Source organism: Aspergillus homomorphus (assembly GCF_003184865.1).
Source record: "Aspergillus homomorphus CBS 101889 unplaced genomic scaffold BO97scaffold_6, whole genome shotgun sequence".
NCBI lineage: Eukaryota > Fungi > Ascomycota > Eurotiomycetes > Eurotiales > Aspergillaceae > Aspergillus > Aspergillus homomorphus.
In genome coordinates, this window is record NW_020291892.1 from 802,533 (window position 1) to 829,082 (window position 26,550).

General features: G+C 53.9%; 10 protein-coding genes across 10 annotated transcripts; 4 read left to right on the forward strand and 6 right to left on the reverse strand.

Moving 5' to 3' along the window:
• Positions 1–15: 15 nt before the first annotated feature.
• BO97DRAFT_338874 (type-X family DNA polymerase) lies at positions 16–2,145 on the forward strand (the record flags this gene model as incomplete). The annotated part of the gene is made up of 3 exons (XM_025691534.1): positions 16–1,064; positions 1,167–1,455; positions 1,510–2,145. The coding sequence occupies 3 exons, from the start codon at positions 16–18 to the stop codon at positions 2,143–2,145; spliced, it is 1,974 nt and encodes a 657-aa protein (XP_025554381.1).
• A 150-nt stretch (positions 2,146–2,295) lies between these two features.
• On the reverse strand, positions 2,296–6,826 carry BO97DRAFT_441207 (aminophospholipid-translocating P4-type ATPase DRS2). The gene is made up of 3 exons (XM_025698147.1): positions 3,690–6,826; positions 3,337–3,640; positions 2,296–3,289 (listed from the first exon to the last, which is right to left on the reverse strand). Exons 1-3 carry the CDS (start codon positions 6,614–6,616, stop codon positions 2,441–2,443), a joined length of 4,080 nt encoding a protein of 1,359 aa, XP_025554382.1. The 5' UTR covers positions 6,617–6,826; the 3' UTR covers positions 2,296–2,440.
• A 2,945-nt stretch (positions 6,827–9,771) lies between these two features.
• On the reverse strand, positions 9,772–10,909 carry BO97DRAFT_476149 (exosome non-catalytic core subunit RRP45). The gene is made up of 3 exons (XM_025700459.1): positions 10,671–10,909; positions 10,487–10,606; positions 9,772–10,424 (listed from the first exon to the last, which is right to left on the reverse strand). The coding sequence occupies exons 1-3, from the start codon at positions 10,832–10,834 to the stop codon at positions 9,830–9,832; spliced, it is 879 nt and encodes a 292-aa protein (XP_025554383.1). The 5' UTR covers positions 10,835–10,909; the 3' UTR covers positions 9,772–9,829.
• Positions 10,910–11,128: 219 nt separating this feature from the next.
• Positions 11,129–13,340, forward strand: BO97DRAFT_363922 (uncharacterized protein). The gene is made up of 11 exons (XM_025692525.1): positions 11,129–11,178; positions 11,236–11,258; positions 11,321–11,397; positions 11,450–11,737; positions 11,785–11,869; positions 11,918–12,088; positions 12,135–12,170; positions 12,676–12,709; positions 12,762–12,826; positions 12,893–12,961; positions 13,050–13,340. Exons 1-11 carry the CDS (start codon positions 11,169–11,171, stop codon positions 13,230–13,232), a joined length of 1,041 nt encoding a protein of 346 aa, XP_025554384.1. The 5' UTR covers positions 11,129–11,168; the 3' UTR covers positions 13,233–13,340.
• A 338-nt stretch (positions 13,341–13,678) lies between these two features.
• On the forward strand, positions 13,679–14,470 carry BO97DRAFT_309181 (dihydrofolate reductase; the record flags this gene model as incomplete). Its single annotated transcript, XM_025691196.1, has 1 exon — positions 13,679–14,470. A coding segment is annotated over one exon (792 nt), but the record flags the coding sequence as incomplete, so codon positions are not given.
• Positions 14,471–14,772: 302 nt separating this feature from the next.
• Positions 14,773–17,603, reverse strand: BO97DRAFT_339428 (chloride channel protein; the record flags this gene model as incomplete). The annotated part of the gene is made up of 3 exons (XM_025691553.1): positions 14,773–14,928; positions 14,975–15,361; positions 15,411–17,603. 3 exons carry the CDS (start codon positions 17,601–17,603, stop codon positions 14,773–14,775), a joined length of 2,736 nt encoding a protein of 911 aa, XP_025554386.1.
• Positions 17,604–18,180: 577 nt separating this feature from the next.
• BO97DRAFT_441213 (uncharacterized protein) lies at positions 18,181–20,588 on the reverse strand (the record flags this gene model as incomplete). Its single annotated transcript, XM_025698148.1, has 3 exons — positions 19,796–20,588; positions 19,039–19,196; positions 18,181–18,244 (listed from the first exon to the last, which is right to left on the reverse strand). The coding sequence occupies exons 1-3, from the start codon at positions 20,531–20,533 to the stop codon at positions 18,181–18,183; spliced, it is 960 nt and encodes a 319-aa protein (XP_025554387.1). The 5' UTR covers positions 20,534–20,588.
• A 310-nt stretch (positions 20,589–20,898) lies between these two features.
• On the reverse strand, positions 20,899–22,404 carry BO97DRAFT_463132 (putative male sterility domain-containing protein; the record flags this gene model as incomplete). The annotated part of the gene is made up of 2 exons (XM_025699451.1): positions 20,899–22,214; positions 22,271–22,404. The coding sequence occupies 2 exons, from the start codon at positions 22,402–22,404 to the stop codon at positions 21,041–21,043; spliced, it is 1,308 nt and encodes a 435-aa protein (XP_025554388.1). The 3' UTR covers positions 20,899–21,040.
• Positions 22,405–23,362: 958 nt separating this feature from the next.
• On the forward strand, positions 23,363–25,221 carry BO97DRAFT_441214 (cytochrome P450; the record flags this gene model as incomplete). Its single annotated transcript, XM_025698149.1, has 6 exons — positions 23,363–23,446; positions 23,510–23,833; positions 23,899–24,039; positions 24,088–24,556; positions 24,612–24,878; positions 24,947–25,221. The coding sequence occupies 6 exons, from the start codon at positions 23,363–23,365 to the stop codon at positions 25,120–25,122; spliced, it is 1,461 nt and encodes a 486-aa protein (XP_025554389.1). The 3' UTR covers positions 25,123–25,221.
• Positions 25,222–25,378: 157 nt separating this feature from the next.
• Positions 25,379–26,549, reverse strand: BO97DRAFT_240832 (MOSC domain-containing protein). The gene has a single exon (XM_025690788.1). It carries the CDS (start codon positions 26,361–26,363, stop codon positions 25,455–25,457), a length of 909 nt encoding a protein of 302 aa, XP_025554390.1. The 5' UTR covers positions 26,364–26,549; the 3' UTR covers positions 25,379–25,454.
• Position 26,550: the final 1 nt, after the last annotated feature.

Here is a 26,550-nt window from a genome sequence, read left to right on the forward strand (position 1 = left end):
ACATACCCATTGAGCATGGCAAAGTCAGACACAGCATCCACAACGACAGAGCCAGACTCGCGTGACGCTCCAGGCCCAGATTTCTCAAGCTATCCACCAATCTACGTTTTCCAGACGCACCTCAGCATCGAGTCCCTGCACGCCATCGAAGAGGAGCTAACAAACCACAACGCCCGGCTGACGTACGACATCGATGAAGCGCGCCTGATGCTCGGCAAGATTAGCCAGGCCAAGCGCGCAGCGCTGGAGCTGCGAGCGCTGGGGCTGTGGACGGAGGCTATAACCGGGGGGTCGTCACCCCCTGCAAAACGCCGGCGGATTGAACCCGCCGCCATCGCCAGCCCTGAATCCAGGGAGCTCATCGACCTCAACACGGAGACAGAGGATGAAAACGAGGTAGAGGGGCAGCACGGCTCATCTAGACATCTCGTGCCACGAGACCCCACCGCAGCGGAGCAGGGCATCATAACAGTGCTGAACCTAACCTGGCTCGAGCAAAGCATACAACGCGGCACCCTCCTCCCGGAGGCAGAGTACACAGTGTACCACGCGCGCCGAATCGAGCGTCCAGCACCGCCCCAGATCCCCCAGGATCCCCCAAGTACACAAAAAGGAAAAAGCACGCTCCTCCAACGCGCAAAAGCAGACACCGCCACCACCACCACCGCCTCCCCAACCCACACCAAACCCCCAGAAACCCAACCCCAGCACCACCCGCGCACCAAACCCACCCATCCACCCCCAAAACTCTACCGCACGACCACCTCCGAAGCAGACGACCTAGCCACCCTCCCGGAGCCCCCAGACTGGGTGAAAACCCAATCAACGTACAGCTGCACGCGCAGTACGCCGCTGCACCCACCGCCGCCAAACGCAGACTTCATATCCGAACTCGCAGACATCCGATTAATCCGGGAACTGACACTTGACGACATCGGCGTTCGCGCGTACAGCACAGCGATCGCAGCCATTGCAGCGTACCCGTACCCGCTGCGCCGGCCGGCAGAGGTGCTGAGGTTACCGGGGTGCGATGCTAAGATTGCGGGGTTGTTTTTTGAGTTTCAGTCGCTTATGCAGATATTCAGCCAGAGCCAGAGCCACAGCCAGAGCCAATCCCAAGCAGAAGAGTCTTCCACGTCACGGACCCCGGGGCAAGAAGTAGGGAGAGAGCGAGTAAAAGGGAAGTTGAGCGAAGCGCGCCCGTTAAGCGAGGACCCAACCCTGAGCACGCTGCACACCTTCTACAACATCTGGGGCGTGGGCGCCAAGACAGCCCGGGAGTTTTACTTTCAGCGTGGATGGCGGGATCTCGATGATGTGGTGGAGCATGGGTGGGGGGCGTTGACGCGCGTGCAGCAGATCGGCGTGAAATATTACGATGAGTTTCTGGCGGGGATTCCCAGGGAGGAGGTCGAGGGTATCGCCGCTGTTGTGAAGCGGCATGCTGCCTTGGTTGTTCGTCAAAGACGAGAGCACCGGGCTGGGGTTGAGGGGGATTACCCTCTCAAGGATGAGGATGACGAGGGCGAAGGACAAGGGGTCGAGTGTATAATCACGGGCTCGCACCGGCGCGGGAAGCCCGTCTCCGGGGACGTGGATCTGATCCTCTCGCATAGGGACGATAGTATGACCAAGAATCTGGTGGTGGATGTGCTGCGCAGTCTCGAGGCTGAGGGCTGGATCACGCATACGCTTGTGCTGCATCAGGGCAGCTCCGCGCGCGAGCAGCAGACGGCGCCGTATCGAGGGGATAGTGCCGGGAGCGATTCGCTGAGGCGGAAGATGTTTGATTCGTTGGATAAGGGGCTGGTCGTTTGGCAGTGTCCTTATTATCCCTCCCGGGGAGAGGGAGAGCGCAACCCCAACCCCCATCGAAGGGTCGATATCATCATCTCGCCGTGGCGGACGGTCGGGTGTGCGGTGCTGGGCTGGTCGGGCGACAAGACCTTCGAGCGCGATCTCCGCCGGATCGTCAAGAAGGAGCGCGGGTGGAAGTTTGATTCCAGCGGAGTGCGCGAGCGGACGAGCGGTGGGCGCGTGATAGATTTGGAGTCCGCTGGGGAGACGTGGGAGGAGAGAGAGCGGTTGGTCATGGAGGGGCTGGGGATTGGTTGGCGCCCGCCAGAGGAGAGGTGTACACGATAAATTATCTGGTTATAGGGTTGAAGTGCCCCAGGAAGCTGAAAGAGAAGGGGGGTCCGGGGGTTCTCCCCCGGAATGCTTATTCTGGTCTATGACTGGAGTGGGGGTTTGGGGTTGACACCTATATGTACAGTACAATTCGAGCAGAGGAGTGTGCAGTCAACATATTTCACATTGTCTCATAGAGCTAAGTACACACGCAACAAGGCAGACAGAACGACCAAGAAATGAGACACAAAGTAAGGACATACAAAGAATCGGAATCGGAAATCAAAAGCAAGCACAAGCCAAACAATCGTTACACTAGAGCCCTGGAGCTGGTCATTTCACCATATCGTCCTCTTCCTCTCGTGGTATCGTAAGCATTTACAACTCTCATCTGCCCGCCCTCGTCCGCCTGACTGAACGCGTAGCCGCGCTGCTTCCGCATCCGCTGCACTTGGCGAACCTTGCGGATCGCCTTCTGGAACTGCTCCATGCGCGGCCGGTAGTCCTGCACGTTGTATTTCTGGATCTCCTGCACGTGGTGGTAGTGTTGCGGGAAGTACATCCGCTTGGCGTACTTCCACGCGTAGTCTCGCAGGAGACAGATGCAGGGCAGGATCACCACTAACAGGTAAAATGTTGGGGACTTGAAGACCACGGGGATCGTGCCGTAGTACTCGGTCGAGAAGCCGATCGCCGGGGCGGCATAGCCGTACGCCGGCAGGAAGATCAGCCAGATGATCATCGACCCGGGAATGGCAATGAATGTGTATTTCGTCCAAATGTTCGTGATCAGCGCCGCCTTGCCCAGCACCGTCGCCAACGCAGCAGTGTACAGCGTTTCGGCCCACACCCAATGACCAGCGGTTTTGCCGTCGGCCTGGGCACCATCCCAGATAAAGAAGAGCTCTCCAACGATGTACAGCAGTAACGAGTGGTAGAAGCCATTTGCAATCCAGGACCAGAAGCTGTGTCGTCGGAAGAACAGGCCCTTCTGGCCCATCTGGTACAGCTGGGGATACCGATCCAACAAACGCGCAGAGATGAACTGATCACAAATACCCATCGCGAACGGTGGGAGCACGGTGAAGAAGACGTTGTAGAACGAGAGAGTCCACGATTCGTAGATAACTTCACCGGAGAAGGCGTTTTGGAAGGAGTACTACGATTTATCAGTAAATATCTGGTGTAATGTGCAAGGCCACTTACCCAAAATTGCGTCATACAAAGAGCGATGTTCTTGTAGAAGGAATACAAGATCACTCGACTGATACGGTGGTAGTTCCATGCACCGTGGACCAGGAGGAGCTTGCGCAGATAACGGAACTGAGCGATCGAGACATCCGCCGACCGCGCAGCCTGCAAACCTTCGACACCACTGATACCGACTCCAACATGCGCGGCTTGGATCATGGACACGTCGTTGGCGCCGTCACCAATAGCCAGGAGCAGAGATTTGTGATGACGCTTGACCAGCTTGACAACGAGGGCCTTCTGGAGGGGAGACACACGGCTGTTCGAAATTAGTTACATGTTGAGAACAAAATGTAAGAGACACTTACCAGCAAACAACTGCTTTGCACAAGACAGCAAGGTCCAAGAACAGTTTCTCCATATCCTTCTCGAGGGCAAATGTCAGCGAGCGACCGTCGATAATTAAAGCCATTGCTTCAGCCTCGCCAGAGGTTCCCTGGCTTTGAACAGCCTGGAGCTTTTTCGTCAAGTTGTCTCGGGTAGCCTGGGCCGTTTCCTCGTTGACAATGAGCAAAGTCATATCCTCGGATATAAGCTTGCACGACATTCCGATATTGATGGCGGTTTCCTGTCGGTCACCAGTCAAGACCCAAATCTTGATACCTGCCGTCTGAAGAGTATGAATCGTGTCTGGGACTCCATCCTGTAAGCGATCCTCAATGGCCGTGGCCCCCAGAAGGTAGAAGTCTCTTTCAATGAGTTCGGCCGCCTTGTCGAGTTCATCCGCGCGATTTCCGCTGACCGTTGTTGCGGCCTTGTCATAGATCTGGTACCATTGCTGGAACTCTGCTTCAGGGATCTCACGCATTGCCAAACAAAGCGTTCGAAGACCTTCCGATGCATATTCCTCCAAGTGCTGCAAAGTCGCCTCGACAGTCGGATTGTCGGGGTTGAGGCGCTCGAGGATAACGGTATCTGCACCCTTGGTGTAGATCCGGACTTTGCCGTCGGGACAGCGAAAAATAGTGGACATCCGTTTTCGTGTAGAGTTGAACTCACAAACTGCCAACAGCTCGTATTCGTAATCCTGCCCCTCCACTGTGAAGATCACGGACCTCGGCTTGCGGTTGGAGAAACGATATCCCAGAAGCGCAGCACCCTCGACCAGTGCACCCTCATCAGGAGACGCGGCTTGATACTTGATCTTGCCAGGTTCCTTCTCAGATCTTTCGGGGATGACAGTATGACAAGATGCAAGAAGAGTAAGAAAATGGTGGATCACGTCCGAGCTGGGATGGGAACGCAGGTTCTCCCGGAGCTTCTTGAAGTCATGAACACCCACTTCTACACCATCTTCGACTGTAGCGCGGCGGTCCTCCGGGACGTCTTCTCCATACTGTATACCGGCAATAGTACACTGCTTAAACTCCATCATGTTGCATGTCAGGGTACCCGTCTTATCGGAAAAGATATACTCGATCTGTCCCAACTCCTCGACCAAAGATGATGTTCTACAGGTTGCAGGAGTATCGGTTTTGTCGTAGTAGATGTCGAGATCCGCATTGATCAAGAACGCCTGCGCGTACTTTATGATTTCAATCGTCACGAAAAGAGAAATCGGAACCAAGTTCGAGTAAAGGACCCAGTAGGTGAAGATATCCAGAACGAACTGCTTGACAGCGTGCGTACTGCCGTAGTCGAGGTACGTGAGCTGACTGCCCTCCGTTTGCCGAATCACCAAATCACCAACAGAACTGATCACACTGAGCGCCACAAGGATGCCGACCAACATCAGAATCTGCACGTTAACCATGCGTTCGACAGCGGTTCGTTTGATCGGGGTCGCCGTGGCGTTTCGCATCAACTTGGTTTCGTGGCCGGTAAAGACGACAATACCGTGTACCCAGGGAGTGTTGCGCAGAGTCGCACCTCGCAGAAGCAGTTGGTCCGGCGCCAGCGGCAATTCCTTCTCACCACCTCCAGCGTGCATAGTCAACGTTGCCTCGTAGGTGTAAAGACTGCTGTTAGGCTGTTCCGATCGGACGCGCCCGGTCAACCGACTGAGGTCAGCGGGACTGACCAAGTGCGCCGTCTCCGGAATAGCTTGCTTAATCTTCAAGTTGGTCTCACCGTCCAGATTCGCAGTTTCAATGTAGCACAAACCCTCGGGTTCCGACGATGCGAGCAAGACCATGTCGGCGGGAAATGGCTGCTCGGACTCCACGCGAACAATATCACCCACCGCGACATCGATCCATTTGGTTTCATGGAAGCTCGAGCCTTTCAGTACCTGTGTCTTGGAAAAATTCAGCCCCTTATCCGACGACCTCCGTTTGTAATCCTCCACGAGTTCCTTGATGGCTGAAACCAACAACACAATCAACAAGGGGCCAATGGTGGTGTACCGATTCGTCGGGGTAACGTTGGGGATCTGCTGCAGAACGGCGGTGAAAAGGAAGAACAGGTTGGCGTATTTCGAGAACTGTTCGAACAGGAACTTGGGGATGAAGGTGAAGACATTGTACTTGGCGGTTGAGACATGGTTGTCGACGAATTTGTGCGCAGCATTCGCGGGCGGATTATTCAAGACGATCATACGAGGGCCCAGAGTCGACGGATCTACCTTCCTGCGACCGAATCCAAACTTGAAGTCCGAGTTCTTCGGTTTCTTTCGAGCGCCGGGCGCCGCGGACTCATCCGGATCTGCACTGTCCACCCGAGCCGCGCGTGCGCCCGACTCTGTTAGGGGGAGATCCATTTCCGAATACTCGGCGCCCATGCCCAGCATGTGCTTCGCTCTGCCCATCAAGCCACCCCCCAAACCTAGAATGCTGTTCCTTTCCTTCGCCTGGCGAACCCGGCTGTCGGGCTGCAGGTGGTCTACGTCGCCATCATCCAGATCGTAGTATCCGTGTAGGGATCGATCGTCGTCGTATTCGTCGAGGGAGTAGCGGTTGTAGTTGCTCAATCCGGACGTGTGGGAGTAGGTGCGAGACATGTCGGCTCCGGTGTAGGGATCGGTGAGGTAGCCCCCGGTTTGCGCCGGGGGGTGGGCGGAGGAGGTCGCATGTGCGCCCGAATGCGGCGGAGCTCGTCCGCCGACGAAGCTATCGTAGGAAACAGAGGGACGGGATTGGGGTTGGTCGGAGTCGTCGATATCGTACTGTCGCAATAGGTTGTCATCGTTCACGGGCGGACGCTGACCCGTGTTATACATCGGAGCGGACTCATCCAGCAGCAGTTCATCGTTGTGGCCAGCGGCTGGATGAGGTCCGGGAGGCCTACCGCTGGCCATGACGCTGAAGGCGGGCAGACACCGTTACTGCGAGGAGGTGCCCCTGGAGCATTGATTGTCGGGGAGGAAGTGGGTGGAAGTCGCACACAGAGGACCAGAAAAAAATGACGGAAGCACGTCGGGGCAAAGAGAACGTGGTCGGAAGCGAAACAGGGTGACAGGAAGCGGCGGGGGAGGGAGAGAAGTGCAACAGATGGGGAGAAATTCTGACTGCCTGGCAGTTTAGCTCAGATGCCGCGCAAAGGCGTCTGAGGCTAAGCAGAATTAGCGTTGGATCACCGCCAGTGGCTGGGGCCGGGAGATGGGGCGGGCAGTTTGGTCGGGTTCTTCGGGATTGAGGGAATAATGAATAGATTGTTGACTGGGAGATGGTGCTAATTATATGCTAAGCATGATAGGGTAGAGGGAAACTGTTTCAGAGTAATGAAGACGGTTTTGGCAGAGTCAGGCAGGTCTTTCGGTCTCCCGCCGCGTGGTTGAAAGTCGAGGATGGATTGGGGAAAGGGAGTCCCGGTGATGAACCACCATTCGCCGCTTTGGGCTTAGTGTCGCTGTCCGATCATCACCATGCAATGTTCTACAGACCTCATCAACTTACACCTGCACGTAGCCACATCAATACAAACCACCATCTCAAAACAACAACTGAAACAAAAGATTGCAAACGACCACCATACCCTCCCACTATACCACAATCAAGCTCTATCCTCACCCTAACAACAACCGTGCTCAGTCTTACAGCTTCACAGGCCCCATTGCATAGGGAATTTGAATTGCCATACTGCCGAAGCGCTGGAAGAACTTGGTATTCTCGAAGGGAGTAAACTGCTTAGACAGCTCAAGCAATGAGCAGAGACACCGCAGTAATATGATTGTGGAGGGCGACTGCTTGGCGAATTCTATGGTCTTCAAGTTTGGGAAGAAACGGCTATATATTTATCAGCTTACAAGGATCCAAAAAAAGCCGAGTGGAGGGTTGAAGATGGCTGATGAGTTTTGTTTGTTTTTGAAACAATATAATAAACAGGCTTCGTCCTTTCATGGCAAGTAGACCCGAGAGCGTTTATAATGATCACGGACCATTTATGTTTGTCTTATTCCTTGACAAAAGAAAAAAATCATCATGAAGCTGGAGAGGAGGTGACGTGACCGTAAAAGTGTCCAACGCGTTCTTCTCAAAGTCCATCCCGGCCTCACCAGGCGCGAAATCAACATCATACTGCTGGGCTTAGACAGACACTGCGATGCGAAGGCTAAGCAGGGCGAGATTCTTCCCAGGGCAAGTATATGCACCTGTGGACACTACCTTAGCATCAAAACATATCCCATGAGTTGAGCTTGGCTCAATTTATCTTAAGGCATTCTTGCAGTGAGCAACTTAGCCATAGCAAACGGGATAAAAGGGGCCCCATTAGTGCCCAGCCCATCTTTTCTCTCAGCCCATCTCTTCGGAATAAAGCTCGCGGCCGTGTTTGTAATAACTTTTGTGGGTCTGGATGGCTGCACCGGGACGAATACATTCATGTTCCCTGGAATATATACCTCATCAACCTGTAGCCCTTCCGCAGGTATACCCATCATCACCACTGGTCGAAGACGAAGGGTTTCATATATGATGTCGTCCATAAAGGAGGCGTTTTTGACTTTGTCGTACGACCAGTCTTCGTCTCCGTTGTAGCTATCCAACATAAACGGACCCCATTTGGAAGCGCACATTTCATACTGAAACCTCTACCCCATGCCTTCTCCGTTCCTGTGGTCACCGAAGCCCTGTGTATAGTGAACAGAGCATTCTTTGGGATTTGTTGAAGTCTGCGCATAGTAGGATGACTTGCAACACCTTGACTGGGGCCCAAAGTGTAAAGGTATACCGACTTCCGAACGATGCAGATCTCTCGATGGCCTAAAATGTGAGCCTGATCAGCACTACAGGAAGGGAAATCAAGCAGCAGATAGTTATCTGTCTGATGAAGTCACCGGATCGTCTGTGTAGCTTCTCAATCTCCACATTGTATTGCGCGTTCTTTCCTGTCAAATACGCATCGTAGAATCGAAATATCTTGGACCCTAGCAGACCTGGAAAGTGGAGGCGCAATGGGGATCAGGACAGGATAGACCAGGAGCCATTGTGAACGATGATGAAACTGGTGCCCGTGCCAGACCATATGCAAGTCGAGCCATTATTCCCACCCCTCACCTTCATCACTCGTGCTCTCTCGGCTGCATCACGGCTCTTCAGTGGTGGATGAAAGCATCAATCCACATGGTGAGGAGCTAGGACATCAGGCAGGAGGCGGCCGTCCGCAGTGGAGCATGAATCCGATGCCAATGTTCGCGGATTGGTGGGCGCGCAGGAAGCAAAGAGTTTAGCTTGCTGGATCTCATCTGCATCTAAGGACGCCAAGCTATGGCGCTTGCAGGGATGGCATGTCTATCAAAATGGATCGATGCGTCCTCGCAAGTAAGTCGGCTTAGAAGATGGGGGCAGAGTAGAGACAGAACGCCCCTTCTAGTACTCGGAATTCTGCTTAATGTGGTTGGGTGACCGAGTCCTATATCTTATTGCATCCGCCTTTTCATTGGCGGCAGGCAGAGGGGTAAGTCCGCCGTTGATAGTTCGAGCTTGCGCCGACTCATTGATTACAGTACAATGGTCATTGAAAGGTAATCTCTGTTGCTTTTGCGGTCGGGGCTCGCTCCATCTCCCTCCGGTTACACTGCCGATTCTTTGGCCGGAACAATGTAGTCGCTATCGTTGTCCTGATGCGGGCCAGGCCTGGATAAATGGGTTTAGGGCCAAGAACATCATCGCCGGACTCGCCATAGCCCGTGCACTAAATTAACCACCACGGGATTTAAAAGAGTCTTCAATTCCCGCTGAACACTACATGATTTCAAGCGGGTCGAATAGCGACTGAGATTGAGAGTCCAGCCCAAGCACATATCTTGAATTAGACATCAAAGAGAAGTCTCACAAGTTGCTTGACGTCTTGAAGCTGTATTCGATCTAGGTGGGTGTTTGCGATCCTACCCATAAAACCCTACCGATAACGGCCGGGGATATCTACGACCAGGAAACACGGCCAGCTGCCTAGTACAGTTTTTGGCACGCGAAAAACAAGACAGTCAAAGCAAAATGTGATTGCGTATCTTAACCCGTAGACTCCTCGTAATATGCTTGATTGATATCTCTAGAAAGCAAACCCCAACCCATCACCGGTCATTCTCAGCGCGCGATTCCTCAGCCATGCCCTTCTTTGCGCGCATGGCCAAGTCGGCCTGCAGCGCCTTGTCGATGATGGCATTGATCTCCTTGACCTTGTCGAGGGCGACGGAGGTCTTGTTGACGAAGACCATGGCGTCGACGGGGGAGCCGGAGAACTTGGACATAAAGCAGACGTCGCCGGCGTTGTTGAGGCCGAAGACGACGTCGGCCTCGGCGGCCTGCTCCTCCTTGCGGGTGGCGTCAAGGATCACGCGCTTACCCTCGTCGAAGGTGTGGAAGGTGACGGCCAGCGGCTTGTGGGTGATGTTCAGGGCGACGGGCACGCGCTGGTCCAGCCCGTACACGATGACCTGGCCGTCCTTGACGACGGCGTCCGGGCGGCGGAAGTGCTGCAGGCCGGCCATGATGCCGATGCACGCGCCGTCGATCAGGTTGCCGTCGTAGTCCGTGACATGCACGTCCGCCCGGATGCTCCAGCAGCTGACGCCCTTGACGATACACAGCGATTCCGTGTCCAGCGCGTTCGAGTGGCGGATCACCCGGTCTAGGACGTTGGTTACGTACGTCTCGAGATCGCCTTGCCTAGACCGCAGAAGAAAAACCATCAGCGCCGCGCCTCCCCTTTATCTCAATAGAATTCTCACCGTCCATTATCCCACGCCGGAGACCCCATAGCAGTAAGCTCCATCGCAATCGTAAACAGCCCATCAAACGGACGATCTTCGTGCGGTTTCGTAACCTCAGCTGAGACGCGAATCACTAGGCTTCCCCCCGCCAGAGAAAATCAGCATCTTGCATTCTCATCACCGACAACCAGGAAAAACATACCTTGTCCGACCAAGCTGCACCTTCACATGCCCATACTCCTCGCCGAACGACACCTTCAACGGACGCAACTGATCGGCCGCACGCCCGTCCAATCGCACATCCTCGCGCAGCGCATTGAGGATGAAGTCGCGCTCCGCAATCGAGAGCGGTGCTTCTTTATTCATAGTTCGAATATCAGATCTGGCGGAGCGGACTTGGCCCCAGCGGGGGGAACTTTCTTATGGGCAAATTTCCTGGCGCACGCGGACTATCGTCATTGCAAGCGGCGGGCGAACGTTATTCCCGGGTGTGGTCCAATGACACTTACTGGATTATGGGCGGTGAGGTGGGAGCGAAAGAAAAGCAGGTCGCCTGTTGCCCCGGTGCGCCTTAGTGCCTACTGGCAGTACCTTACCGCTTTGGTCCTGTCCGCGGCGGGCGGAGGCTATTATCTGATTCCGCATCACTTCTTTGTCTCTCTCTTCGAACTATTATCGCGCCACTTTACGGACGAACACCATGACTACAGGTATGCGAGACTTCTCAACAGTGATTGGGGTTCATTCATGCTGACATCTTCCCAAAGCACACAGACCTACGTTTGATCCCGTACGTTACCAACTCCGAATCCGATCCCGACTTGAAGAACCGCATCGGCTGATAGGAACCAGGCACAAGGCAAAGAGGCCCTCCGCGGTCCGGCGTACCACCAGCGCCTGTTACCCGCGCACAAGCTCTTGAAGACACGGTAGGATGGACACGCTCTCGAGAATTGTGGGAGGGTCGCTGATGATATCCAGCCAATTCGGCCAAGGTACCGAAGCGGAAGCCAACCAGCGGGATCTGCGCGCGGAGCTGCTCCAGGCTGAGGCCGCCCATTTCGCCAAGAAAAATGGCACGCCCCTTGACGAGCCTGCGGTTGAGAGCGTGACGCCCAAGCGGCAGTTGGAGGGTGGGTCGCCCGGTGGGGACGCGGATACGGGAGGAGAGGAGGATTTAGATGCGAAACGACGGCGTATATTAGAGGAGACGAGGGATATAGATGCCGACTCGGATGGGTCGGAGGAGGATAGTAGTGATGAAGACAGGTGAGATCGACTGGCGGGTTGATTGACGCCGCGCTGACAGGGCTTAGTGATGACGAGGAGGACGAGGCTGCCGAGCTGATGCGGGAGCTGGAGAAGATCAAGAAAGAAAGGCTAGAGCAGAAGGAGAAAGAGGTGTGTTTCGTGCTTCTGGGTTATTGATGGGATACTGATGGTCGATAGGAACGTGAGCGCGCGGCCGAAGAGGAAGAGCAACGAGAATACGACATCGCTCGAGGAAACCCCCTGCTGAACCCCCAGGACTTCAACCTCAAGCGACGGTGGGATGACGATGTTGTCTTCAAGAACCAGGCTCGGGGCACGGAAGAGAAGAGGGGCAAGGAGTTCGTTAACGTACGTATGCTGGCTCTGGATGAGGATTGTATTGACATGAATGCAGGATCTGTTGCGATCGGACTTTCACAAGCGGTTTATGGTAAGTAGATGTCCACAGTTTTTTTTTGGTCTGGGCTAATGAGCGCAGGGCAAATATGTCCGTTAAGTTCGCCTGGCACATGCGGCTCAACCATAGCTACCTATGTATGGTGCTCCTTCAGGCTTCTTTAAGGATGCAATCTAGTTGCAGTATCAGGAGGATCGAGCGTGGGACTCAACAGCAAAGGACGGCAGCTACAGGATGCTCCGTAAGCTAGAAGGCTCAGATGGATACCCACGGAGGATCGAGCAGCTCATGCTATCAATCCTACTCGTGAATCCACACTTCATAGTCACCAACTATAGCCATATATCCATAATACCATACAATGCCACCCACTAACTAACCACGCATCCGCCTCGTTATCGTACCTTAAACCGGCAATACCCAGACCGCCCGGAACCCCGCCCGCGCAACAATCGCATCAATCACAATCACAACCACCATCCCCATCACCACAATCCCAGCCCCAAAAACCCAATACCTCAATCCTCAATCCGTGAAGATGGACTCTCAGCCCTCATCCAAAGCACTCCACAGTAAGCCATCCACCCCGCCACAAACCCAACCACTAACACCTTCGCCGCTAAGATCGCATCAACACAAACATCTCCCAACTCCTCCAACGCTTCGAAAACATAATGGCAACAGCAACAGTGCGTCTCGCGTCCTCGCCCGCCCACCGCAACCTAACTCCTAGTCCCTAATACCTATACCTACAGACAGAAAGCACAAGCCACACCTCAACAGCAGTAGAAACCTACCAGCTAGACGTCGAATCCACCGCACTGGTGAGTCCATCCCATCCCGATCCTCCCCCCGCGCTATCGCACCAGCAGAACACCCCGCTGACGAACCCCGGGGATGATAAATGTATAGGTCCGTGCCGCAGAAGATATCCTTGCGTTGACGCGCACGATGAAAGAGACGTGGCTGTTTGGGAAGTTGGATACGCTGGGCGAGGATGAGTCGGAGGTGAGGCGGCGGGAGGCACTAGAAAAGGATGCCGGGGCGATTCAGCGGGCGATTGAGGAGGGGGGGTTGTTGAAGGCTGCTAAGTAGGGTTTGGGTATACATGTATGCATGGGTGGAGTTTATGGCGTTATGGTAGAGGAAATTGCGTGGGCTGCTGGGTTATAACTATTTGCATGACTGAGATGAGCTGGTTTGGTAACGTGTTTCCAACTTTCATAGAGACTAAATGTCTCTTTCAATTAATGTCAGCTGCGCATACTGTCCAACAAAGCACCTTGGAGACTTGATAGAGGGAATCAGCAGTCGGAGCATCGCAACCAAGCTAGTTACACTCTAATGAACCCACGCCGCGGCGCGCTCTAATCTTATCGATAACAGCTTCCCGCCCAAGCGCAGTCTAAATTCCCCCCTCTCCTCCCTCCATTCCTCTCCAACACAACCACCAATCTCCCCCACCAAATCAACCACAACCTCATCCTCACAACCGACCAACCCAACCCATTGCACCCACAAAAATGCCACCTACACCGAAACCCCTCACCCCATTAACCCTCATAGTCGCCGCGACCCCAATCCCACTCCCACACGCCCCCACCCCCGCAAACAACGCAAACCCGAAAGCCGCAACCTACCGCCTCGGCATCGGCCAAAACGGCACGCTCCCATGGCCGCGCATCCAAACGGACATGAGCTTCTTCGCGCGAACAACCTCTCGCCCACCTTGCCCAGGGACCACGAACGCGATCCTCATGGGCCGGAAGACCTACGACTCGATCCCGCCGTCGCTGCGGCCGCTCAGCAGACGGATCAACGCTGTGGTCACGCGGTCTGTGGAGTCGGTGCGGGAGCGGGTGAATCGTGACCTTGAGGTTCGGAGGGGGAAGGAGGAGGCTAAGCTTCGCGATTCTAAAGCGGATCAGCAGCAGAAGCAGACACCCCGACAGGACGGGCAACAAGGGCAGACCGACGCGGTGGTGAGCGCGGGGCTGGAGGAGGCGGTGGCGGAGCTGGAGGCGGGGTCTGGCGGGCGGCTGGGGCAGCTATTTGTGATTGGGGGCGCGGAGATCTACAAGGCTGCGCTGCGGGTGCAGGGGCGCGGGGTGCGGATTGTGATGACTTTTGTGGAGAAGGTGGGGTTTGAGGATGATGCCTCGCGGGTGTTCGAGTGTGATACCTTCTTTCCTGTTGATGCGGAGTTGCTTTCTGAGACGGGGTGGCGGGTGGTGAGTCCTGCGGAGGTGTCGGGGTGGGTTGGTGAGACTGTGTCTGGGGAGTGGGTTTGCGATGGGGGGGTGCGTGTGCGGATGGTTGGGTATGAGCGGGTTGAGTAATTCCGTGTATATGTTGAGTTATACCAGGAAGCTGAAAGAAAGGGGGGTCCGGGGGTTCTCCCCCGGGACATTATACCTGCAGTATTCACTATGGGGTGAGGTATGCACATGGAGAGGGATGGGGAGGAGTGCTAGGCAATGTACAGTCTTGATGCACTATGTACGGCAACAGGCGGGTTGCCTAAAGGCTCTAAATACACGAACACACAAAAACGCTGGACCAACACCTGGCTAATATACAGGAACAAATCTACTGCCAAACACAAGAAAAGACTAGATCGTAACACATGTCCGAATCATTCGTTCTGCTTCATGAACTTCACAAACGCCTTCTTATGCACCAATCCCGCATATTGTCCGTCGTGGAGAACACACAGGTAGCGCAAGCCCAGCTTGGCGAAGCATTGATACACGAGGTCGATCGGAGAATGAATATCGAGGGCCATAGGTGACTAGGCCGGTTAGCTTTGCACCGTTCAAAGAGACCATCCTACTTACGGGATCGATGTATTGATTGAAGTCCACCCAGTCGGTATTTTCCAGATCTTCGTTGTCGGATAGAGCCGAGGACACATCCATGGTCATCAGACACAGAGTGTTCTCCTCATCCTCCAGGTTGTCAAGCGCATATTCAAGGTCGGGCGCAGGAATCAGCCCCGTCAGAATGTTATGGCGCAAGATCGGCAAGCCACTGTCCAGCTCGCCAGCAATGAGCAGACTCTGTAGTTTCGATCGTAGCTCTGTCGCGGGCACAAAGGGCGAGTCCGAAATGTCGATGACCCGGCTGGCTCGTACGGGCCGAACGAGGTCGCCGAGTTGACCGTCTGACATGGGTTGAAGTTTGTTGTCGAGGAACGGGTAGGCGTTCATGTCCGTCAGGAGATCCTGCGCACGTTAGCACAATGACTGGGATTGCATGCAGTGGGACACTAACGTAGATACTGCGGGGTTCGATTGCGTCTGCAGTCCATTTGGCGCAGAGAACGGCCAGTGAGAAGGGAAGCACATGATCCAAACTGCCGGTCAGCTCGAAGAGAATGACGGCCAGTGTCACCGACAGGCGTGTGACACCACACATGGTTGCACCGGCCGCAACCATGGCATAGACACCCGGTGTTACGCATGACTCCATGCCAGTAGCGGCTGGGCAGGAAGACCCAAACAGGAACGAGGTTGGATATTTGAGGGCCAAATATTGTGCAACATGGCCAACAATCCGGCCCATGAGACCACCGACGACCATGGACGGAACGTAAATACCAGCAGGCAGCTTGATGCCGAACGTGACGATCGTGAGAAGACTCTTGATGACGAGCGCAACAAGGAGATAGCGAATAATCTCACCAATGCTATCTTCGCTGGGGCACAGCCCAGTGGGGGATGACGACACATGGTCACACGGGCTGGCCAACTCGAACATCAGCTCAGAAACAGGCAGCTTGGTGTATCGGTTCCAGAACCCGACGAGACCAGTCACCAGGGCCACAAGCACAACTTCAAGCATGGGGTAACGCTTGATGATCGGAATGCGTCGAAACGATCGCGCCCAGAGGCTGGAGGCTTTGATGAACAGAGCACCGGCGGCTCCTCCGAGCACACCTAGCAAGATGAAGATAACCATCTCGAAGATCTCCCAGTCGCCCAGGTAGCGGACCTGAAACAAGACAATTTTGCCCGTGCCGTAGGGATTGAGGAACTTGAGAGACAGAGCTGCCGCAATGCAGCAGAAGAACGTCCTAAACAGCGTCTTGGGCGGGAAATAATAGCTGACTTCCTCCAGACTGAAGAGCACACCTCCAATAGGGGCTCCGAAGGCTACTGCGACGCCACTTGCAGCACTTGCGCTCAACACCTCACGTCTCTTGCCGTCATTGTGATTGTATTTGGCAAACAGGCGGCAGCAGATATTTCCTACGCAGGTTGCGATGTGTACATACGGACCCTCTTTGCCCAAGCTCAGGCCTGACGCGACACTAAAGACCAAAGCGATGGTCTTAATGGCGAGGGTCTTGAAGCCTAGATAACCGTGCAAGACGAAGCCGCTATTGATGACCTTGACCTCGGCCACTCCACTTCCTGCTGCGGAATAGTATGTCATGGCCGGACGAGTGGGGAGAAAGTCACCCTGTGCTTGTAGACCGCTTGGCGAGTCGTGAGAACTGGCATTGCCAGTCTTTCCCTTCGTACTGCGGGACGATGCAGCTCCAAGGTTCTCATCCAAAGTCGTCAACGAGATGGACGACGGTACCACCGTCTTCGTGAGCAAGGTGAGGGCGCATGAGATCATGGAGAGGAGTATGACCCAAAAGATAAACATGCTGTAGTCGACCCACTGGTTTTCGCTGCCTGACGGGCTCAAGATATTTGACCATGACCGCCAGGCAGGACATTCCTGTCCTCCTGTGCAGCAGCTTTGCCGGCTATGAAACCAGCGGGTAGTGCAGAAGCCTTCCTTCACGTCGAAAATGAACTTCTCGGTCACGTCAACAGAGAAAGCAATGGCCGCGGTTATGCAGCCGATCAATGCGACCAGGACCCAGCCCTGGCTGCCATCGAACCATGCCAGCAGGCGACCCCGGATGTCTTTCCGCCTGCGCAACTCTCGTAGCCGTGCACCGTCCGCGATGCTATCATGTACCCAGTCGGTCGATGTGAACTGGTCGTACCAACTCCGTTCATCCAGAAACGAGTTGGTCATATCGTCCTTGGCCGGGGGACCGAAACTTGCAGCGGAATCGCCGTTGACGCTGTCGCGTTGGCTAAACCGTATAGCCTGCGAATTAGCGCGGCTGTGATGGCGTGATCGCCGGAGGCTGCCTGCCAACAAGCTGTGTCTGAAGGTGAGATCGTGACCCGAATTGCCGGAGATATTGGTGTAGGATCGCGGAAAGCTGCGACGGCGGTCGTGCCCTTTCGGTAGCAGAGTGGTCGTCTCCCCTACTTCCAATGGAGGTTCCAGCGTCTCGTAACCGATGTGGGCTTCTGAACGCTGGCTATGAGAGCGTCGGAAGGCGGACGGTGAGGGCGGAGCCGTTTGAGCGCTGGTCCTTCGGTTCTCGTCGCCGGTGGAGGCATGTTCAATGTCCGAAGGAGCAGATGGGAGTTTGGAGGGGATTGATCGAGGCATTTTCGACGATGCGAAGTGAAGCAAGGGTCGCTTCCAAGCTACTGACGGCTGTCTGAGAAGTCAAATTAACCCCGACTCCTGAGAAACCCAAGACGCAAGGCGGGCGGGCGGGCGGAAGGAGGGGTAGAGGAAAGAAAAGGTGACAAACAATTCTTCGCGATCACGGACATATCCATCAGCGCATCAAGGCCGGGCAACTGCAGAGTGGAGACCCGGACTAGAGTACAACTGTTTTGGGATGCAAACAAGAAGAAGCGGTCGACGGCGGTGAGACACGGAGATAAGAGAGTAAGTGCGATTGGTAGGGGACTCTGATGGGGATAGATCTAGCGATAGAGCAAAACAGATCCACCCACAAGACAACACGATGCAAGAAAAATGAAATCTAATGCAGATAGAAGAAAAGAGAGACTGAAATGCGAGGCTGAAGAGAAGCAAAGGGAGAGCGGGGGAGCAGGGGGCAGGAAGATGCAGGTAATTAAACAATGATAGTCAGTGACAGGCCCGAGAGATCGGACAGACGCGGGGAGAAAGAGAAAAGAGAGACCCATCAAGCTGATCAGCGTCATCTGACTGCCTAAACCGGTTTGGGCAAGTCATCTCCATCCACGGGCGCCTCCAAACCGGCGGTCGGACACTGACTAGTTTTTAAGAGGTGGTCAGTCACCCTTTCATCAAGAAGGAAAAGATGTCATCAGACTGCCGTGAAAGAGGAATGGAGAGGCACGTGTGCCTCTCCCGTTATCAATGCTTGTCAGCCTGCTGGTGTAACATGCCACAATCTCCCACTAGAATCTGTCATTGCGCACTTCTTGGCACCTGTACCCCGGATCCCTGCCAGCCATGGTATCGGTTCACCTACGTCAACCGCCCTGTATACCTTATCTAAGGTGTTGTGGATGTATCTTCTATTTTCGCCTTTGTCCTACAATCGGACAAAGAATCCCACATCCTCGGTAGCATATATGATGACTCTGGTATAGCTGACAAGTCATGCTCCGGTGGATATATAAAAATCATACAGGACTGACCACCACAGGCCTTGTTGCAAGCGTTCCCACATACATCCAGTAACACCTTTTTTCCCCAATGCATGATTGATCTGCGAGTCTACATAAGTATACTTCAATCGACCAAGTTTCTCTAGGCCTCTAACGAAGTGAGCATCCGTCCTCCTTCCCGTCTACAACACCTACGGCTTCAACATCCCCGCCCCTCCGGCAACGACAGCACCACTGTTAACACCGCGATCACCGTGATCGTCGCGATCAACACAATCACCACCACACCCACCAATCACACGCCGGCCCGCCGCATGCCCCCAAACAAGTCTCCCCAATCATTTCCAAGATCGCCACAAACCACATAACAACGACGCCAGCACGAAAACCGTGATACACCCCCCATCCTCCAACCACGGCCCCTCATTACGCACCCGCCAGGGAAGAATCGCAACGTCAGGTAATCGCTGGCAGTGACGACGAATACAAATAGCGCGCCTGATGGTAACCGTAGCGCACGGGTCAATAGCCCAAGATTGGCTGAGACGAGAGCGAAGGGCGCCAGGATCTTGACGATGAGTAGGGCACTCGGCTGAGGGGGTCAAAGATGGGGAGCAGGCGCAGCACAGCGCCGAGGGAGGGGGAAGGAGGAGATAGAGGCGAGGTTGCCCGTGCTGAAGAAGGCAGAGTGGAAGAGGGATAGGAAGCAGAGGGTGATGTGTGTGTGTCGGAGGAGCGGAGGGGGCGGAACTGCGGCTCTTGGCCCGGCGGACACGTAGGCTTTCTTTCAAACTTCTCCTGGAGCTGAAACAAAGGGGTATAGCCTGCCATGGATGGCGACAAGGTAGAGCATCAAAGCTATGCATGGCGAAGGTCAGAACATGCAGGCTATCCACTCGGATCGGTCATCACTCCAATGGCTGAAACGACATGCCCTCGTATGCCTGCTTCCTTCAACTATTCTCCATAGGTATATGCTGTGCCGTGTTAACTTCTAGACCTGGCATGGAGGTATATTGCAAGCCAACATTCAAGCATTGCATTGTGAAGAGATTTTATATTTGTGCTCTAGTTGGATCGAATGGGACTTCAAATTCACCGCAGCACTATACCTTAATAGCTTCTAATCTGCCACCGCCGCACCAAGTCCATCTACCCCCTCCTCACCCACCAAACACAACCAACCCCTACAGCCCCCAACGCAATCGCCCACCGCACCAAACCCCTCCGAATATGATACGCCGCCACGCGCTCCATCGCCTTGGAATCATTAATGCGGGGAAACGGAACATCCTTGGGCACCTCCTTGCCGAGCGCGCGACAAAGCGGCTCCCACCCGTCCCTGATATCAATCACGACCAACCGGTCGGCAGGCACCACCTCGCGCAACCACTCCAAATGACGCTGATATACATAGGCCTTATCCTGCGCCTTCCCATCGTAGACACAATTCCACTGCGCCCGGATCAAGGCGATCCAGGTCACGAAGTGCCGCAACCCCGGCAAAGGCCAGAGGATCACCTGGAGGAAGCGGAGTCTGACCCACGAGGTCAGCGTCTCCATGCTCTGCAGCCAGGCGTCGGGGTCGCGGACCGTGACGATGACTTTCGCATCCGGGTACAGCGTGAGGAGCTCGGGCACGAGCTGCGAGGCCGGCGCGTCGGTGATGGCGGCGTAGCCCGTCGTCAGGGCGCGCAGCTGCGAAAGGGTCTCGGGTTCATCGCGCCGGAGCCAGGCGCGCAGGAGCCGGTTCCAGGCAAGGATCTCGGTCGGCGGGCCGAGCGCCGCTTGTGTGCCGCCGTGGTAAATCGGACCGTCTAGCAGGATGGCGAGCGCCGCGCTGAATGACGCTGTGCCTGTGCGTGAGAGGCCGGCGCCGATTACTTGGATGGTGGTGTCCGGGCGCGGCTTTGACGGGGTTTGGCCCATTTTCTTGTGGATTCTGATCGCGGTTGGGTTTGGGTGAAGAGAAGAGGTACTAAGGTATCGCAGGGAGAGGTGAGATTTTGAGCGTGCACAGGGAGGAAGTGCCGGCGGGGATGGCATACATAAACCGTAACCCGTACGTACATACCTAATACAGTACAGTACATACCCCTTCTGCTTTCGACCTGCCACTGTGAGATTTCACTCTGTAATTAGTTTTTCGGGTACAGGTAAGGGGTAAGCTTGATTGATCGGCACGGTAGCTCTCCTGTTGAAGTAACTAATGCTGATATTTAACTTTCCTCACCCTTCTTGAATAAGCAGTCAACACCTCATCTACTACGACAGAGTACCTTCCAGCTTTGCGAAATAAATTTACTATAGCGCTAACCTCTATAGCCGGTTATGAAAGAAGTGGCCCCGGCTGTACCACACGTACCCTTCCTGGCTCGGGCCGCCAGCCGGGATCAACCGCCATCGATCCACTGGCAGTGGGGACAACCAGCCGGTTCAGGTTGAAGATAGAGCCGACGAGGTATAAAACAACCAAAGCAATATCCACACGAGCCAATGCCGCCTGCTCAGCCTGTTCATGACAGACAGCACGTGATGCATGCGCGATCCGATCTCATAATCTTTCCCGTAACCCCTTGTGAACAGCTCCAGTCCCGCCCGATGCTCCATCTCCAGGCGTTCCCATAAGTCGATAGTCTTGGCATCGTCAAAGTCATAAGAGGTGCCAAAGATCACGTATATGCGTGCAAGTCGGTGCAATATCCGCGAGTGCCAGTTGGCCTTCGTCCATGCGGGCTGCATCGACCACGGAAGTTGGCGATATCTCATTGCTTCGCTCCAGTAGGTATCGATGGTGAAACGCGCGTTCTTGCCGCTGACGGCATGGACCGGTCCGTGCGAGCCCGCCGCCAGATGGGCGAGGAGTCGGTCTACAACTACATCTACGGGGACTTCGTCGATGGTGGCCTGGGTGTTGGGGTCTTCGGCCTTGGAGGACATGAGTAAACGCCTAGACGGACAGAGCAGGACCCCGGCTGTTATCATGACGCCCGGGGTGGAGAATGGCATGCAGTATGCTTTGTAGGGAAACGTCTGTGCGGGAGATACGATTGAGGGGCGTAGGATAAGCAGCTTCTCGGCTTGGTTCGCGTCTGTGAAGATGCGAAGAAGGAGACGCTCGGTGAGATGCTTCGCATATGCATAATGCCAGGGGAAATCGTGTCGTCTGAACTCCTCGCTGGACCCGTCCTGCTGGATCTCAGCCCATTCGTCCCACGCGTCTCCGTTGTGGCCCTTGGCCAGTGTGTACATTGCCTCGTCGATGTGGACGTCGACCTGGTCGGTTTCTGCACTGAGGAATGAGTTGGTGTATGCCGTTGAGACGTAAACGAAGCGTTGCAGCTGCTTGCATTGCATGGCGAAGTCGGCCATTTTCACGCTGGCGGCTATGATTGGATCGGAAATGCGGTGGAGGGGTTGTGCTAGATTGATGGTAGAGGCGGCGTGGATGATGATGTCGACTCGACTTTGGATCATGCTTGCTGTTTCATCGCTAAGCCCCATCTGCGGCAGTGTGATATCTCCTTGCAGCAGAGTGACAGTTTGAGGATCGTACAAGATCTCGATCAATTTCGGAGCAAGATGTTGTCTCCATTGTTCCTCTATGACTCTGTCCATCGCCTTGTCAGCCAAGATGCAACCTCGGATATACAGAGCTATACGTACGCCGGTCCGCTTCTGCAAATCAAGTACAAATGGGAACCGGGAGCCTGGGAAAGAATACGGTGAACGAGTGCTGTTCCGAGGAAGCCGCTGGCTCCTGTGATCAGGATCGACTTTCCTGCGTAGTAGTCCCACATGTTGTAGCTATCGCCTCGCCTCTCATGATTATATTCGAGGTCGAAAACTCGTTGATGTCCGGGTCTCTCTGAGAATATGAAGGTTTCTTTATCTAGAACACGTGAGTCGGTGGTTTTATGGTGTAACCCACTTTCCCACCGGAGACAGCTGCATTGACTGAAGGGGATTGTGATCCGATATGATGGTATTTCCGAAACCTGTTAAATGATGGTAATCTGTCATAAGGCAACCAGGGCTGATCTGCAGCGTGTTATCGACGTACTACAAGGCATGGCTCTGCCGCATCCGAAGCCGTGCTGAATGACTTCAACATAGCCAAGGTCAGGCCGCAGTGTGATCAGCTTGCTATCTTCCTGCCCAAGTCAATAATGGACTCTGAAACATGTAATTGGTGGTTGAATTCGAGCTTGCGCAGGTAAGAATGTAAAGGGGCTGTTAGGATGCAAGGGATTTATCTCACTAATCCTCGTGTCAAAGATCCGCTCTCTGCATTGATTAATTCTTACGTTGAGAGTTGTCCAATTGTCGCAATTACTTGAACTGTCAACTGCTACTGGTGCATGAAACATATATTAATGACCACAGCAATTGGCTGGGTATACTTAGCTCAGTAAATCGAGCCATTTCGTCCTGCCATGTCTCTGGCGTTTTCCAACCTCGAGTCAGATGTGACCATGCACTGGCTGCACAAAGTAGACTTGACATCATCCGACGATGCAAAAATTCCATCACTTCATACACTATCATACTCCATGAGGCAACTGACGGGTGCTGTGACGTTGCTCAGCGGCGACTTTGCCTTGCTGTCCTCGCGCGATACTATTTCTACATGACGCTACCTCCGAGCTCAGCTGCTACCATATTGTTATAAATTGTTTCACGACGGTACCACAAGCTTCTCACATGCTTATGTACAATAGGCCTTGTCCTGTACATCATATACAAAGTGCATTCATCATGACTGCTCTTCGACACACTCCCGTCAACCTGTCCTTGTCTTCTGCGGTGTACCTAGCTGCTGGCTCGGCTCTTGTGCTCGTAGTTTGTGCTCTACTGTCCAGATACAAAACGTCTAAAAAATGGCGTTTAAACTCTTGTACCCAGGTCCCTGGTGGATTTCTTGGTATCAAGCTTTTCAAAGAGTTCACGGCGTGCCATGCAAATGGTCAAATTGCTGCTAGGTTGAGAGAGCTTCATCAGCAATATGGAAGCACCATTGCACTGCCAATCATGGGGACCAAGGTTGTCCTGACATCAGACCCCGAAAACATACAAGCAATTCTAGCCACTCAATTCTCCAGCTTTGGACTGTCTCACTTCCGCCACCGTCAGTATCAACCTCTATTCGGTGACGGTATATTTACCTCTGATGGCCCACGCTGGGAGCATTCACGCCGTATGCTCCGGCCACAATTCACGAAAGATCAGGTATGCAAGAGCATTCAAGTACACCACTTACTTTATGAGGTTTACATACACTGATTTCTTTCAAGGTTCCGCCTTTAGAGTGGTTTGATGCACATGCGAGGCGATTCATCGACTGTCTGCCGCCGGGCGGCCAGGAATTCGACGTTCAGCAATTATTCTTCAGATTGGCATTGGATGCCGCTACAGACTTCTTATTCGGAGAATCCGTCAATTCGTTGTTGTGCGCAACGTCAAACCAAACTGACGTGGCCTAGGCATCGTTTGAGGGACGGCAGGGCTTTGCTGAAGCGTTCGACTATGCGCAGCATGTTCTCTTCAAACGCACAATTGCCTTTCATTTCTACTGGCTATTCAACCCCAGCAGATTCAGGAAAGCGAACAAGACTGTTCATAACTTTGTCCAGTATTATATCACCAAAGCGATCCGAGCAGAAAAAGGTGACGCTCTAGAGAAACAGAAAACGGACAGATATTGCTTCTTGCATGAATTGGCCAAGCAGACACACGACGAGAAGGCCTTGAGAGATCAGTTGGTCAATGTGCTGCTTGCCAGTCGGGATGATACAGCTAGCCTGCTTAGCTCCATCGTCTACTTCCTAGCGAGAGACAAACGGGTGTGGTCCAAGTTGGAAGAGGAAGTCCTGGACGCAGCGAGTGGTGCTGAGCCCGTAACCCTCCGAGACATCCAGAACTTGCCCTACCTGCGTGCCGTGGTGAACGAAGGTATGAGCTCCTATAACCGGCCGATCACGACCTGTGTCTGACTGCCCTTGGCTAGCCTTGAGACTATTCCCTCCTGTCCCCATCAACGCTCGGGTAGCCCTCCATGACACCATAATCCCCACTGGCGGTGGACCCGACGGCCGCTCGCCCATCTACATCAAACGACATCAACCAGTCGGATATTCGGTTTGGACAGTTCATCGGAGAACTGATATATGGGGCCCAGATGCAGAGGTGTTCCGGCCTGAGAGGTGGGCAGACCGGAAGCAGGCAGCATGGGAGTTTCTTCCCTTCAATGGAGGCCCGCGAGCTTGCCTAGGACGTAAGTGACTAGCTATTCCAGGGCTCATCTTCGCGGAGATGATAGGTTGCTGACGGTATTGTGCGCAGAGCAATTCGCGGTTACTCAAGCCAGTCATCTCATCTTCCGGCTTGTGCAGCAATTTGACTGTATTGAGAGCGCTAAGTCTGGTGCAGATTACGAGACAAATCCGCCGATGAGACAGACTTTGACGATGTGCCATGAGAACGGAGTGGTGGTTCGTATGCGTCGTAGGCAAGCGTGATTCGGTTTTGTGTTGTCGATGGTAATGACATTGTCTCTTCGGAACTTCGTAATCTGTTTCTTATGAGTTGAATTGAAAAAAGTCTGTGATTTAATATCGTTGAGAGTGTAGTGTAGGACTAACAAGCAACATTGATGGTAGAATTGGTGTGAGAACCTGACTCTACGTGTATGGAGATTAGCGAGGTCAGATGATGCGGGTGGTCGCGTTTGACGCCCCCTGCTGTCGCCACTTCCTTCCATTATCATCATTCCATCAATGCAATAATCCCTTCAAGTCTACGCGGTTATCTTATTGACGATGTAATTCAATGCATTCTTTTTCTCATGGTTTCACAATTCGTCGCTCATGCCGCACGCATCAATAGCATGAAATCCTAATTGCAAGATCACATCCTTCAGTCCCGTCCATAACCCAAATCCAACCCCTACAAACAAAAATACTCTGACAAGAATAATCAAAGACCCCATCTTCGCCCTTCCACAATCCAGTGATTCCTTCCACATCGATGCGTCACCGTGCAGACGAAAGAGCATGTCTTCGTCTTCTCGAGTGGCGAGTCGTTTGCGAAAAATCTGGGCAATCTCCTCGCCAAGCCCAGGCAGCTCACTGAGCACTCTCAGCGCCTCAACGTTCTTTCGATCCTCCCAGAGAAAATTCCCGACTTTGCTCACTGACCATACTGGGTTGATGCGCCGTACCAGTCTCATGCAATCACCGACCTGTATAAAACCAGGCTTCAAGACACGCAAGTACCAGCCGGTTCTTCTGGTTGTCTGCGTTCGTATTGAAGCTTGCGCAAACTCAAATCGACGATTTAGCTTGAAGCATGGTTGTCTCGGCTCGCTGACCTGCACGAGCACGCCGTCTGGCCCGATCTGAAAAATGTCGCCAATACAAGTGTTGGTTTCGTCGAACGATTCAGCCGAGATATTCTCCCCGTACCCGCCAATGTTGAACAAATGTGCTCGCTCGGGTACCTCTCGCTTCCAGGCCTCATAGTGCCGGGAGCAGTATTGATGCAAGGCTTTGTCGGTTCCTCCATGGTGTTCGTACGCCTGCTCATCACCGGTCAAACCCTGCTCGGTGACATAGACCCTCCCCGGGCATGGTAATTTCTCGATGGCTGAAGTTACAGATCCTGGGCCCAGTTGTTTGACTTTGCCAGTTCGCACACATAACAAGATGTCATCTGCGGGTACTGAAGCTTTAGAAAAAGGTTCATGAATGAAATGAGACATGATTAAACGACGATGCTCTTCAGGGCTTGGAACTCTCCGGCATAGCTCATGGGCCAAGGCCGCTCTTAAAAGAATTCAAGATTTAGTGCCTACGACACATCATCTTGGCATGTTATCAGCTGCCATCATACACGAATAAGGCAAGAGCTCTGCCAAGTTTACCTCGACAGCTACCTGCCCTAACATC

Coding starts and splice junctions, on each gene's coding strand:
- BO97DRAFT_441207 (XM_025698147.1), bottom strand. CDS start 6,616: ATGGCCAGCGGTAGGCCTCCCGGACCTCATCCAGCCGCTGGCCACAAC. Junction 3,641..3,689: donor TGCAAAGCAGTTGTTTGCTG/GTAAGTGTCTCT, acceptor AATTTCGAACAG/CCGTGTGTCTCCCCTCCAGA. Junction 3,290..3,336: donor TTTGTATGACGCAATTTTGG/GTAAGTGGCCTT, acceptor GATAAATCGTAG/TACTCCTTCCAAAACGCCTT.
- BO97DRAFT_363922 (XM_025692525.1), top strand. Junction 11,738..11,784: donor GATAGTAGTGATGAAGACAG/GTGAGATCGACT, acceptor GACAGGGCTTAG/TGATGACGAGGAGGACGAGG. Junction 12,089..12,134: donor GGGGCAAGGAGTTCGTTAAC/GTACGTATGCTG, acceptor ACATGAATGCAG/GATCTGTTGCGATCGGACTT.
- BO97DRAFT_240832 (XM_025690788.1), bottom strand. CDS start 26,363: ATGTCTCATTTCATTCATGAACCTTTTTCTAAAGCTTCAGTACCCGCA.
- BO97DRAFT_476149 (XM_025700459.1), bottom strand. CDS start 10,834: ATGAATAAAGAAGCACCGCTCTCGATTGCGGAGCGCGACTTCATCCTC. Junction 10,607..10,670: donor GTGCAGCTTGGTCGGACAAG/GTATGTTTTTCC, acceptor GGCGGGGGGAAG/CCTAGTGATTCGCGTCTCAG. Junction 10,425..10,486: donor CCGGCGTGGGATAATGGACG/GTGAGAATTCTA, acceptor TCTGCGGTCTAG/GCAAGGCGATCTCGAGACGT.